General features: G+C 41.6%; 1 protein-coding gene across 7 annotated transcripts in view; it reads left to right on the top strand.

The window, feature by feature from the left end:
* NBEA (neurobeachin) overlaps positions 1 to 12,427 on the top strand; it is a 1,820,918-nt gene that overhangs the window by 414,223 nt on the left and 1,394,268 nt on the right. For all 7 annotated transcript variants that reach the window (XM_086935110.1, XM_086935108.1, XM_086935109.1 and 4 more), the window contains exon 6: positions 869 to 995. In XM_086935110.1, coding sequence (XP_086791236.1) covers positions 869 to 995 — 127 coding nt within the window. The remainder of the gene's footprint in view (positions 1 to 868; positions 996 to 12,427) is intronic.

Raw genomic sequence — 12,427 nt, 5'->3', positions numbered from 1 at the left:
AGTTGTTTATTCGTTATCATCATTACAACAGCACGGAACTTGCCAGACAGGCATCAGAGCGCTTTGCAAATATCTGTAGGTATTTACGAATTGTAATAGAGGAACAATTTATGGTCTTTTACTTGAACCAGAAAGTACTGCAAGACCTTGGTAATAGTTTTAGGAATATCCGGTTTCCAAACGTTGGGAGGAGTATCTTTTGTAGAATAAAAACAGGGGCGGCTCCTTCGCTATGGCGGAGGAGCGTCACCCCCCTTCCAGCAGCAGCAACACTTGAAAAATAAAATGATAATAAACCACATTCATTATTTTTCTGCTATCTTGTATTCTTGGGGTGGTGCTACGGGATGACAGGCACTGGGGAGAGTTGTGGCACTACCTTCAGTGCGCATGACTGTTTGGCCGGCTGTCTGAGACCGGCCAAACCGTCAGGCGCACTGAAGCTCTCTCCACCCCAGCTGGATTGCTGTGTTGGAGAGAGCAGGCACAGGTTCGCCGTCTCCCTGGGAGTACAAATCTAGGGCGCTCGGGCCAATCCTGATGCTGCTTTCATGCTGTGAAAGCAGCGTCGGGATTGGTCGCCGGGCAGGCTGGTAGCCTGTGCCTGCAGTGGATCCATGAGAGGCACAATACAACGGGGTTCCGTAAGCGTTTTTTATTTATTTGTTTTGTCCCAGCCACCTCCCCCTGCCACTTACCCCCGACACCAGCCATGACTGACAATTAATATGTATGAGATGCGGGTATAATACAGTGTGTCCATAGACGCATAGTGGTCTTGCTGCTACTAGTTTGGGCTTGTTTTTGGGTGAGTGCATTCATTTGAAAATGTGTTTATTTACTCTAAACAGAATGGTTTTTTTTTCAGTTTTCGGACAAGCAAAGGTGTTGGGTATTCTGCCCATTTTGTTGGCAACTGCTTGATAGTTACGTCATTGAAATCAAAAGGCAAAGGATTTCAGCATTGCGTGAAGTATGATTTCCAGCCAAGAAAGGTACGTTAAATGGACTTACTAGTTGTTAGAAACCGTGGAGGATTTTACCTTTAAATGTTGTTGTTAACACTTTTGTAAACCGATACTAAAGAAAATGTAAGTTCTGTTTACATTTCTAAAGCATAGACATGTGGTTGGCATAAAGAGGCCCTATGTATAGTCTGACGCAGAACAAATATGTCCTACATACTTTACAGCATCACACCTTGTAACATAATACATTTATGGCATCATTCAGACTATATCTGCTTCAGCTTGCTCCTGAATATTTTCAATTATCTTGTTAATTTATTTGAAGATCTTTGGTGGCCTATTTTGCGACTTGGAATGTAGCTTTGATATCACAGTGTACAAGTAAAATCACAGCGAGGGATTTAATCTGGCATACCTGGCTCACTCATGGTAGCCTGACAGAAGCTAAAATGGTTTTCTTTGTAGAATAGATGTGGTATATGTGAAACAACGAACTAAAAAATCAGGTATGGAACAAGAAGATAAGAGGGCCTTAGGCAGTTACGTAAAATTATAAGAATTTAATAGGTACTATATTAAATACATCTGATGCAGGGTTGAAAAGTTATATTAAATTACCTAGAATTATTTATTGGTAAATTCTGCTTTATGCAGCAGAATCAGAGTTAATTTACCAAAGCTGCCACAGGGAGCAGCAATGCGTTCAATTTTATCACTGAAAAGAAGCAATAAGGTACATAGAAGCTTCAAGTGAACAACTCTTTAAGAAAAGATCTATTTAAAAATAAGAAAGAATCTTCCAAGTTCTGCTCACGTGTAGTAGTACTACATGCCACTGCAGGTAATGTTCACAACCCAAAGGGCCTTGACCAAAAGTCTCAGCTAGTCAGGGCTCATTCAGTGCAGGCCACAGAAAAATATCTAGTTCCAATTGACCCTCTGGGATTCTTTGCAGCAGCAGTGCCTTCAGACACATGGGGGTTCCATAGGGGCAAGCAGGCTTCACTGTTAGGACCCCTGTGTCTCTAGAGTTCAGCAAGAGAATAATTGTACTAGTCATTGACTCAGCTCAGGACCTAGAGCTACTTTCAAGATTGATCTGGTGATTTCTCTCACTACTATCCCCTGCCAGGCCAGAATTTTCACAATGCTTTGAGCAGGTAAATCATCTTATTTATGTCTAATCCAGGCAGTTCTCTCTTTAGAATAGATTAAGCAAGGCATTTTAAAAGGTAAGAGCAGTTAGCTATTGTTGATGATCTCTCTGCAAATTGGGCTAAAATAGCTACCCATTTCCCAGATTTCATGCCAATGTGATCTAGTTTCTATTTCAGCCATAGGTTTTTTGGCAAACAGCAACCCCCCAATCCATTGCACAGCAAAATTCAAGATACCAACTTCTATGCTTTCCTCTGCTGAGCTTCACCGGTCACCGAAGTCTACCCTAGGCTCTTTCAGTTCAGCCTACTACACATTAAAGTAAATCTACGCCCCTAAGCCACAACTTTGCCTAAGCTTCCTGTTGAGAGCGGCTGTAGCGGTCAGTGCATGCACAGTAACCTGACATGAGACTAGTGATGCAAGAGCTGTTCAGGGGCAGATTTGACCAGAAAGCCTGAGGGAATCATCGCCTTCCCCCATCCTCACTATTTGGTGGCTCTCTTTTGAAGTCACAAATGATTGTCAGAAGTGTGAACAAGGTGTGAAGTGACAGGAACAGTACTTTTTCTCTTTTCTCAGAAGAGTTTAGGGAGGCTATAGCTCTGATTTCCGAACTGTTAACGTATTATAGGTTGTTAAAATCAAACCGTAACGTTCACACTTGCAGATTAGATTTGAACAATTATGTATTCGTTGATTTTGATAGCACTCTGCGATCAACAAATATGAAGACAATTAAACTCCTACTAAATATTATAAATTAAGACGAAGCTGTACACCTCGCTACAGATCTTTTAAGGTGCACATGGGAAAATGTTTCCTACTGTAACCCATATTTGCACGCTCTGCAACCTTGCTGGCTCACTGCATAAAGACAATTGGTTAACCAGAACAATTTAGAATATAAACAGTTTTCATTTTTTGAAGAGCACTTGTGGCCAAGGTCTAATTAGCAGATCTCAACTGCCACAGAAGCCATAGATACCGAGGGCCTCACCTACTAAAATTGATTCGGTAATAGTGGACACAGAGTTTTATATAGCGTGAACTTGACCCGAAGGTATCGGGTATCAGAGCGCTTTACATAGCACGAGTTGCGTTACATGAGGACACATTCATTTTGTTAGGCACGGGGAGATTAAGTGATTTGCCCAGAATCACAGGATGTTCAGCGTCATTGGCAAGACTCAAACCCGGTTCCCCAGATTTGAGTTCAACCGCCCTAGCTATTAGGCCAACACCTCTTTCAGTCAATCCTAACTAACTTTGTCAGGACAACACACAATATGCAACCTATATCTCCCAGCAGCGGGGGCTCCTCCGCTAAGGTGGAGGAGCATTGCACTACTGCTCTCCGAGCAGTTCTAAAAAGAAAAATTAAATGATAATAACGCAATATTATTTTCATTTTAATTTTCCATACTGCAGTGGCTCAGTTGGTTTGTTTCACATGGAACAGGGCTGGTCTGGCCAGAGGAAATGGGAGGATTGGTGGGAAGTCTCCAAGCGCATGACGGTTTGGCCAGCCGTCTTCGGCCGCCCAAACAGTCATGCGCACCTACCATGTTCTCCACCCGACTGTATTGTACAGCCTGGGTGGAGAACATGCACAAGCTCCCAGTCTCTGTCTGAGAACCGAACTAGGGTGCTCGAGCCAATCACAACATTGCTGTAATGCTGGTGACAACAGCTTCATGATTGACTAGGGGAGTACTGGGAGGCCGGGTTTTTTCCGTTCCTCCCCACTACGCTCTCGCTCCGCCCCACCCCACCACCCCCATCTGGTAGAAGTTGCCACTTTCTATCTAGTATGCTTCAAAGACAATGGTGCCTTTTGTTTTTGATCAGGTTCCTCTCTTTTGGGGTTCCTCAGATGTAAAGCCACTAGGCTACATAGGAGGAATGCAGAACATGCCCCTGTAGTCACACATTTGTCAAGAGTAACAAGTCTCCTATTCACCTACTTGGTCTGTGTCTCGGAGGTGAGGACCATTGCCTCTATAGTCACCCCTATATGTTTTTTAATCATACCAGGAACATTGCCAATAAAAGGGATACTAGGTATTTTGAGGTATGTTTAATCTAAGACCCGACATGAGAAATTATCCAAAGTACTCCCTGGAATAAGGGTTGAGCACAATGTGATGTCCTAATTACAGGATAGATTCACTTTACATACTTTTTGGATCCTCCATGATCTGGAGTAGAATGAGCTAGACACATAGTATACTTTTTGTGCTTTTAAATAAAGCAATCTCTTTTTATAATGCCTCCATGTTACCTAAAAGGCAAACGGGACGATTTTAAAGAAAATGAAAACTATGGGTCACCACCTGCTCCTAAAACATATGTTTGTCCCTTTTCACAAGCTCCAAGGACTCCCATCCTGAAAGCAGATGGGTTACAACCTCCTTAGAGGTGGTGGTAAAATATTAATGTGTTGCGACTAAGCATGGGTGGAAAATCCGTTCCGCTCGCGGATTTTGCGGATTTTCGGTAAATTTGCGATCCGCGAACGCTCGCGAATTTACCGAAAATCCGCAAATTCGCAGGCAGCGGATTTTTTTTTCTTGGTGATACATTTTTGCGGCGTGCGGCATAAGTTCGCAATTGCGAACATGTAGGTGCGGCGGGCAGCAACAATCTCGCACTCACGAAATTACAAAATTTGCAATTCTGCACAAGAAATCCACTAGCAAGCAGCATAGACCTTCTGAAAATAATGATTTTTATCAGAATAACTCCTCAGGTTGACATTTGCCTGCCCTTTTTTGGATTTGAGGCCTTTTTACTTTCTTTGGATCACTTTTGGATTAGAAATCAACTTTCACAAGTAAGTTTGTTTGGGGCATTACATTTGCTGTTCTGCAGAAAAACGAGTTTTGCTAAACTGAAAGTACTCAGCAGGTGCAAAAGTTCAAATTCATCATTAGTAACCATTCCCTGTAGTGCTTCCTGACTGGGGCCCCTCCAGAGTTCAGTTGCTAGTTGCAACAATTGTATGACCCTGCTCTGACCCTCACAGCCGGATCATAGAATAGCTACAAGTAGGCCACAAAGGTCCTGGAAAAAAAATTGCACTGCAACAGAAAGCAAATTACAGATAAGGAAGCAGGTGCCAGACTGGAATTTTAAAACAGTGACACATTAATAAATCAACCCCAAATGAATTCATGTCAGTTGAAGCAGGGCAGGTGTGCTTGATTTTTCCCCCCATAATCTACAGTGATGATGATGAACCAGAGGGTGGCATTGATGTACCAGAGGGTGGCATGGGTGAAACAGAGGGTGGCAGTGTTGAAACAGAGGGTGCTGTGAACCTGTGATGATGAACCAGACGTAGAAACAACATAGTCGCGACCGTTGCCTGCCGACAAGTAAGTTCGCAATTGCGAACTGGTACAAAATCCTTGCGAACTGGCAGAAACCCTTGCGAACACTATAAAAACAAATAAATCCACAAATTCGCGAGAATTCGCGGATTTTGCGGATTGCGAGTTCGCAAATACGCACATTCGCGAATGCCAGATTCGCAAAATTCGCCCATGCTTAGTTGCGACCACATTTTGTTGCAAAACATTATTAATAAATACCATAAGCAATCAGTATTTGGAAGGGGCACTCTTAGAACATGTCCCTTCCAAATACTGAATTCTTAGGTTTCCTAAATGCGTTTAACAATTCCGAAAACCTTTTCTGAATACTTTGATGTGCTTAGTGCATGACAAAAAAGGTTCAAGCATTCGCAAACCCTCTGATTTACTGAATCAGATGGTTTAGGAATGCAGAAACCGTTTGTACATTAGGCATCAAATATTCTAAATGAATAAAGGGGAATGTTTTAGGTCTATTTGTTTAAAATTTTAGCTTAAATACACAGACTATAAGTGTAAAAACATTGGGGAATGAGGTGATATTCCATGTTAGGCACACCCTACTTTGAATTTAAATAGACATATTAGTTTTAATTTGTTCAAGTAGTGGGACAACTGATGTTTCTTTGGTAAATGTAAGGCATTAATTGCTGTGGGGTTTGGAGGACACCACAACTACTAACTTGGTTGTAAGACGGATGCACAGGAAGTACTAATATGTGTAATTGAAATTACATCCTATATTTTCAAATGGTTGTGTATATGTACTCTTCCAATAATTGAGGCTCATTCAGTTTTCACAATCCCTGGAACATGCAGAAGTTGATGGAATTCGAATCATTAATTGTTTTGTGGATACCTACCTTTCTAGAATTGCAGCACATAACTGCACAATTCTCAGTTAACACTTAAAACATCCGAATTATTTCTGTTTCTACACTGGTGTCCACTAAGGGTTGCTGTTGCTGAACATGTAACGCGGAGTCTACAGCAGAATTAACAAGCATTTGCAATACAATCGTTCTCGCGTTTGTTGAAGTTAGACCTGTTGGCGTCGAAAAGAACATTGTTTTTAGCTTTCGTTTTTTTGATTTGCAGTTGAGTTATTATATTTGCATAGCATTATTGCCAAAGCTATAGTAAAAAACATTGTCATTTTCAACACCAACAGCTCTAACTTTAACAAATGCGAGACCTATTGCATTGGAAATGCAATCAGTCACGCATTTGTTGGAGTTATTGGCATTAAAATGCCAATGTTTTTTTTTTTACTTAGCCATGTTGCAGGGTGCAGTACCATATCTGGCCAAAAGAGCGCCAGGGGACCTCTTCTGGTCACATATGGTACTGCACCCTGCAGGAGATATGGTAACTCCACCCTACCCATAATTCATTCCACGCAAGACAGTACTACGGGTACATACAAATAACTATGTCCATATATGCAATTAATAGCTTTGAAATGTGACAAAATAATTATTATATTAATTCCAGAATAGGTTGTACTCTGTGTGGAGCTGATGAAGGGCAATTTATAGAAGGGCTCATATAAATGTGAGATGTGCTAGTAAGTAAAGTAACCACTGCCATCCTTAGTGAGACTAGGCCTGTGTCCTGCTTGAAGCCCTTTAAGAAAATGCTATGAGGCTGTAATTAAAACTTAGGGAGCAGCAACACACGTAACAAGGGGTGTTCTCATGGGAGGTTACAAGAAGAGACAAGGCAATACTAAGGAGGAACTACTAAGCCTATTGACCAATGAAAAGTCACCACTTACAAAGGACAGGGACAGGAGCCAATTAAAAAGATGGGAGGAAAGTTTACTTTTTTTGTACTTGCATTGGAGATATTATTTGCTTAACACTCTTGCCATTGGTATACTAAAGTAGAAAACATTGTCATTTTCAACACTAACAGGTCTAACTTTAACAAAGGTGAGACTTATTGCATTGCTAATGTAATCTGTATTGCATTTGTTTGAGATGGAGTTATTGGCACTATAAATGCCAATGTTTTTTTTTTACCTAGGCATGTCGCAGGGTGCAGTACCTTATGTGGCCAAAAGAGGTCCTGCAAAGTTGGAGCTATTGGCATTATTAATGGAAATGTTTTTTACCTAGCTTTGTTGCAGGGTGCATTACCATCTGTGGCCAAAAGTGGTCCCATGGAACCTCTTTTGGCCACATATGGTACTGCACACTGCAGAAGGTATGGTAAATCCACCCTACCCATAACACATTGCACGTAGGGTGACCAACCGTCCGTAAATTTCACGGACTGCCCGTTATTTGGGCCTCTTGTCCGTTGTCCGTCAGGAAATCTTTCACGGACGCCTTTTGTCCGTAATTCTGGCCGTTGCTGCAAGCAAGCCCTTCTGCAAGCAGCCTGAGAGTTCTCTAACTCTCACTGCAGGGGCCCAGCTCGCACTGTTAAGTGGAAGACCTGCAACAGCCCCTCCTCACTGGGCACATATTGCTATCGGCCATTATCATTCTGTTTGCCTAACTACTTAATAAACACAGAATGATAATGGGCCCCTCCGTACAGATACAGCATTTGCTGGGCCTCTTCCTGCCAGAGTTCTTCATGCAGTGAGGCGCGCCCCCTGGGGGTCCGTGACTGCATTCCCAGGGGGTGCACGAACCATAGCAAAGAAGTGTAAATGAAAACGGCCTGGAAGTTTGGCCTTTTTTTATTAGACGCAATTCCAGGCGGTTTTCATTTACATACTTGAAATGTAAAGTATACAAATTGTGCTATGGGGGCTGGGGTCATTGAGTGCGGTGACGGAGTCAACGAGGTGGCTGAGAAAACCAAAGTATTATGTAAGGACTTTATCATTTCATATCTAGTGACGAAGGGAAAAAGTAACCCACACACAATGAAATAAAAAGTAAATTCATATTTAAACATCATGTTATTCTGGCAAATCCCTTAATCTCCAGTGACTACAAACTAATGTGACCTTGTGTAATGTAATAGGTGCTCACAGCATTCTGGTTTTCTTCTGAACCTATTGATAAATGAAGGCATCCAAAGGTATTAATGTAAGACGTCTGATATTTATCAGAAAACACTTCTACTATGTCACACCAGTAGGTAAGCTGAAAAAATCTAGAAGTGTTCAGAAATATATAAATGAAGAAAAATCCAAATTAGTATAACATACATTATATTTGTGAACAGTGCGACAAATGCGTACGCCAGGGTCACTTCCCCCAAACTGATTTAAGTGTTCCTGAGCGTCTGCATGATGCTAGTGTCTCATCTCTCGCACAAGGAACAGGATTCCTCTACGTTCATAAAAAGCTGTGCAGCCTGAAAAACATTTACTCAAAACACAGCTTTGATAGAACTGGCTCTGGTCTAACACTACTGAGGTAGTTGAGCTTGTGGATGAGTGTTCTCAAGTAAATTTAAGAAACTTAGAATCTGAGGTCAGCTTTTCCTTATTCGCCATAGTCCTTTCCCGATGCTGCAAATGCGCTCCATTTTCCAAAGTCTTTTGCCTGCATTTTATTAGGGACTTTTGCCGAAGTGTACACCACAGAGCGAGGAAGGTGTCTTATATATATTTTTTAGACTGTGTGGGCTGCCTGCTCTTCTACCACTGTTAAATGCTGACTCAGCAAACATAGGAGTCAATAACAAAGGTTTTACGGATCCCTACATTTGCCCATTTTCACGTTTTAAGCATATATGATTTTAATTTATGGTTTGCGACGGTGAGAGTATGCATGTTTGTGTTGTTTTAGAAACTTGCGATGTCATTGAATTTATGTGAGTTCCTACACTGTGCATGTGATGTAGCCTGTGTGCGTAATACACTGTGTGTGTATGTGAGGGTGTATTTTTATGTGATTATGTATGATGTAGGGTGACCAACCGTCCCTAAATTACACGGTCCGTCCGCAATTTGGACCTCACATCCGTTATCCTTGAGGATCCCTTTTATGGGCTCCTTTTGGCCATAATTTTGGGCATTGCAGGGAACAGCACTGTTCCCTGTATGAAGCCTCGACTCCCTGATGAGGCCTGCTTGCACTCCTCCTCTGAGCACAAGAGTAGCCCCACCCCTTGTCGTTCTTTTTTCATGGCTGATTGCCACATGCAGAATGACAGAATGACAGAATGGCAGAATGACAATGGTCCAGTCTAGGTTGGTAACGCATGTGGTGGGTCTCCCCCAGCCTCTGTCTAGGGCAGGGCCTTCTGTCAGACAAAAGAAATTTGCAAAAACACCAATTTCGCTACATGAGAATCCAGCGCAAGAAAAGGAGCTGGTGAAGGAAGTTAAATAGAAGGGGCTAGAGTTCTTTCACAGTCGCGTAATTTTGGAACTGATGTATTTTCAATATTATATTCAAGGAAGCCATGATTGCTACTTTGTTATTTTATGCAACTAACAACCATTAACAAAGCCAATAGTTCTGGCTTGTTGCAGGTATTAGGTTACTTGTTGTTATATAGCTGCATACAATGATAGAAGAGGCTAAATCCCAGTCAGGCAGCACACTATACTAAGCACAGATTTTTAGCTGACGTGTTTTAAGCTACGCCTTTAATTACATCGAACACCCCCTTTGGAGATCCCCCTCTGTTTTTTCATCCCACTTAAAGCCCTGGAAACAACACCGGGTCACAGTCACCTCATGGCCTGGTACTGTGCATCATTCATGGGTCATGACTCAGATTGCCTATGTACATGGGGCATAGTGAGCCCTTCCCCACCCATTGCTTTAGGAACAACAGAAAGAGTGAAATTCTTGATGGCTTCTTCTGTCTGCAACTCTGCAGACAAAGGCACAGCTCATAATTAATATAAAAAGGTGGGTAAGTGAGTAAGTGATGGGATGGGTGGACGCCTGGATTAGTGAAAGGGTGAATGGATGGATGGATGAGTAAACGGGTGGATGTAAGAATGGATGAGTGATTAAAAGGGGGGCTAGATGGACAAAAGGATAGATAGATGAGTGAAGGAGTGAAAGGGTGGATGGATGACTGATAGGGTCAATGGATGGATTCATGAGTGGATGAATAGATGGATGGGTGGAAGGAAGGATGGCAAAGTGAAAGGGTCGATGGGGAGAGAGAGGGAGGATGAATTGATGACTGAAACAGTGAATGGGTAGAAGGATGAGTGACTGGGTGGATGGATGAGTGAAAGGTTAAAAGGCTGCATGGATGAGTGAATGGATGGCTGGATGGAAGAGTGGATGGATGAGTGTACCGATGGATAGGGTGAAAGGGTGGATGGATGGATAATGGATGGATGAGTGAAAGGGTAAATCGAGGGATGGATGAGTGAAATGATGGATGGAATGATACATGATGGATAGGTTTGCAAATGATTGAATATGTTTGGGTGTGGATGGGCTTAATTATATTCTATTGCGCAACCTCCTCTAAGGTGTCTGTAAAGCTCACCTTTTGTCCCGAAGTTTTGTCCTGAATTTTGACCTCCTGTCCTGAATTTTTGTCCTGAATTTTGACCCTTTGTCCTGAATTTTTACACTCACCGTCCTGAATTTGCACCCATTCCAGTTGGTCACCCTAATTGCATGCAAGACAGTACCACAAGTACATTCAAATAGCTATGTCCATTTATAAAATAAGTAGCTTTGAAATGTGACAAAAGAATTATTATATATAATTCCGGATTAGGTTCTACTCTGTGTGGAGCTGGTGAAGGGAAATTTATAGACGGTCTCATACATATGTAAGATGTTCTTGTGAGTGAAGTAACCACTGACAGCCTAGCTTTGGACCAAGTGTGTGTCCTGCCTGAAGCCTTTTAAGAAAATAGTTCTTTGAGACTGTAATTAAGACCTAGGGAGTAACAACACATGTGATAGGGGATGTCATCGTGGGAGGTTATATGAAGAGACAAGGCGGTACTAAGGAGGGACTACTAAGCCTATTTACCAATGAAAAGTCATTATTTACAAAGGACAGGGACAGTAGCCAAATAAAAAGATGGGCGAAAAGTGGGCAGAGTTTTATACACCTTTCCTGAGATCAGCATGTATCTAAGAGACAGCGCAAGCGCTGCCTAGGCGAGGCCTACACATTTTTAAATTACCAATATAAAGAGTTGATCTTACCACATTCATTGACCGCTACCTGTTTAATTTACATTGAATGTTCCATTCTAATTTCTACTTTCTGGCATAGATGTAGTTTTATTAAAATTAAACAGAAGATTAATTCGCTGGTGCCCAATACTTCTTTGAAAATATTTCATAGGAGAAGAAATTGGTTAAATAAGAACATTTTACTCATCACGTCATGATGTTGCTTTGTAGGTGCTTTAAAGGCAAATATGTGTATGTATTAAAATTCTCAGATTACTTATCACCCAGCACCACCCAGGTGCATCATTGGTGGTAATTTAATCATGCCTCCTTATATTTTTACGAGTAGCATCATAGAGAATGGGCAAAAAGAAGTACTTATTCCCCCATCGTTCCCCCTTTATACTTCCCATAGATGTACAGCAAGTGCAGGTTGCCATGGTCACAAACCAATTCCTGCTGAGAAGCATTATTGTTTTATCCTATAAAATGCATTACAGTTGCCCATAAGTGTTTTTAAGAGAAAAATGTAAGGATAATTTTGCAGCCATTTTTCAGAGACTAAAATTGCTCTGCTGCTATTTCTAGACTAAAACGCATTTGCATTTTTCAAAGTGGTTCACAAGCACTGTATGAAATAAATGTCTTTTGCTATTTCATGTCATGGGTATTTTTTCACTCCTCAAATATTAGTCATTGAGCATTACATTTGTGCATCCTTTCACACTCTGGGGTGAGTCATGTATGCAAATTAGCATCATAGGGAGCATACTGATTTTACAAAAGGCTTACCTTTGACCCCATCGCGTCTCTTGCCTTCATATTTCTCCTTGAAACAGATCACCAACTT

Source organism: Lissotriton vulgaris, chromosome 8, assembly GCF_964263255.1.
Source record: "Lissotriton vulgaris chromosome 8, aLisVul1.2, whole genome shotgun sequence".
Taxonomy (NCBI): domain Eukaryota; kingdom Metazoa; phylum Chordata; class Amphibia; order Caudata; family Salamandridae; genus Lissotriton; species Lissotriton vulgaris.
Note: the sequence above shows the minus strand (reverse complement) of the source record. Positions and strands in the feature narration are given on the sequence as shown.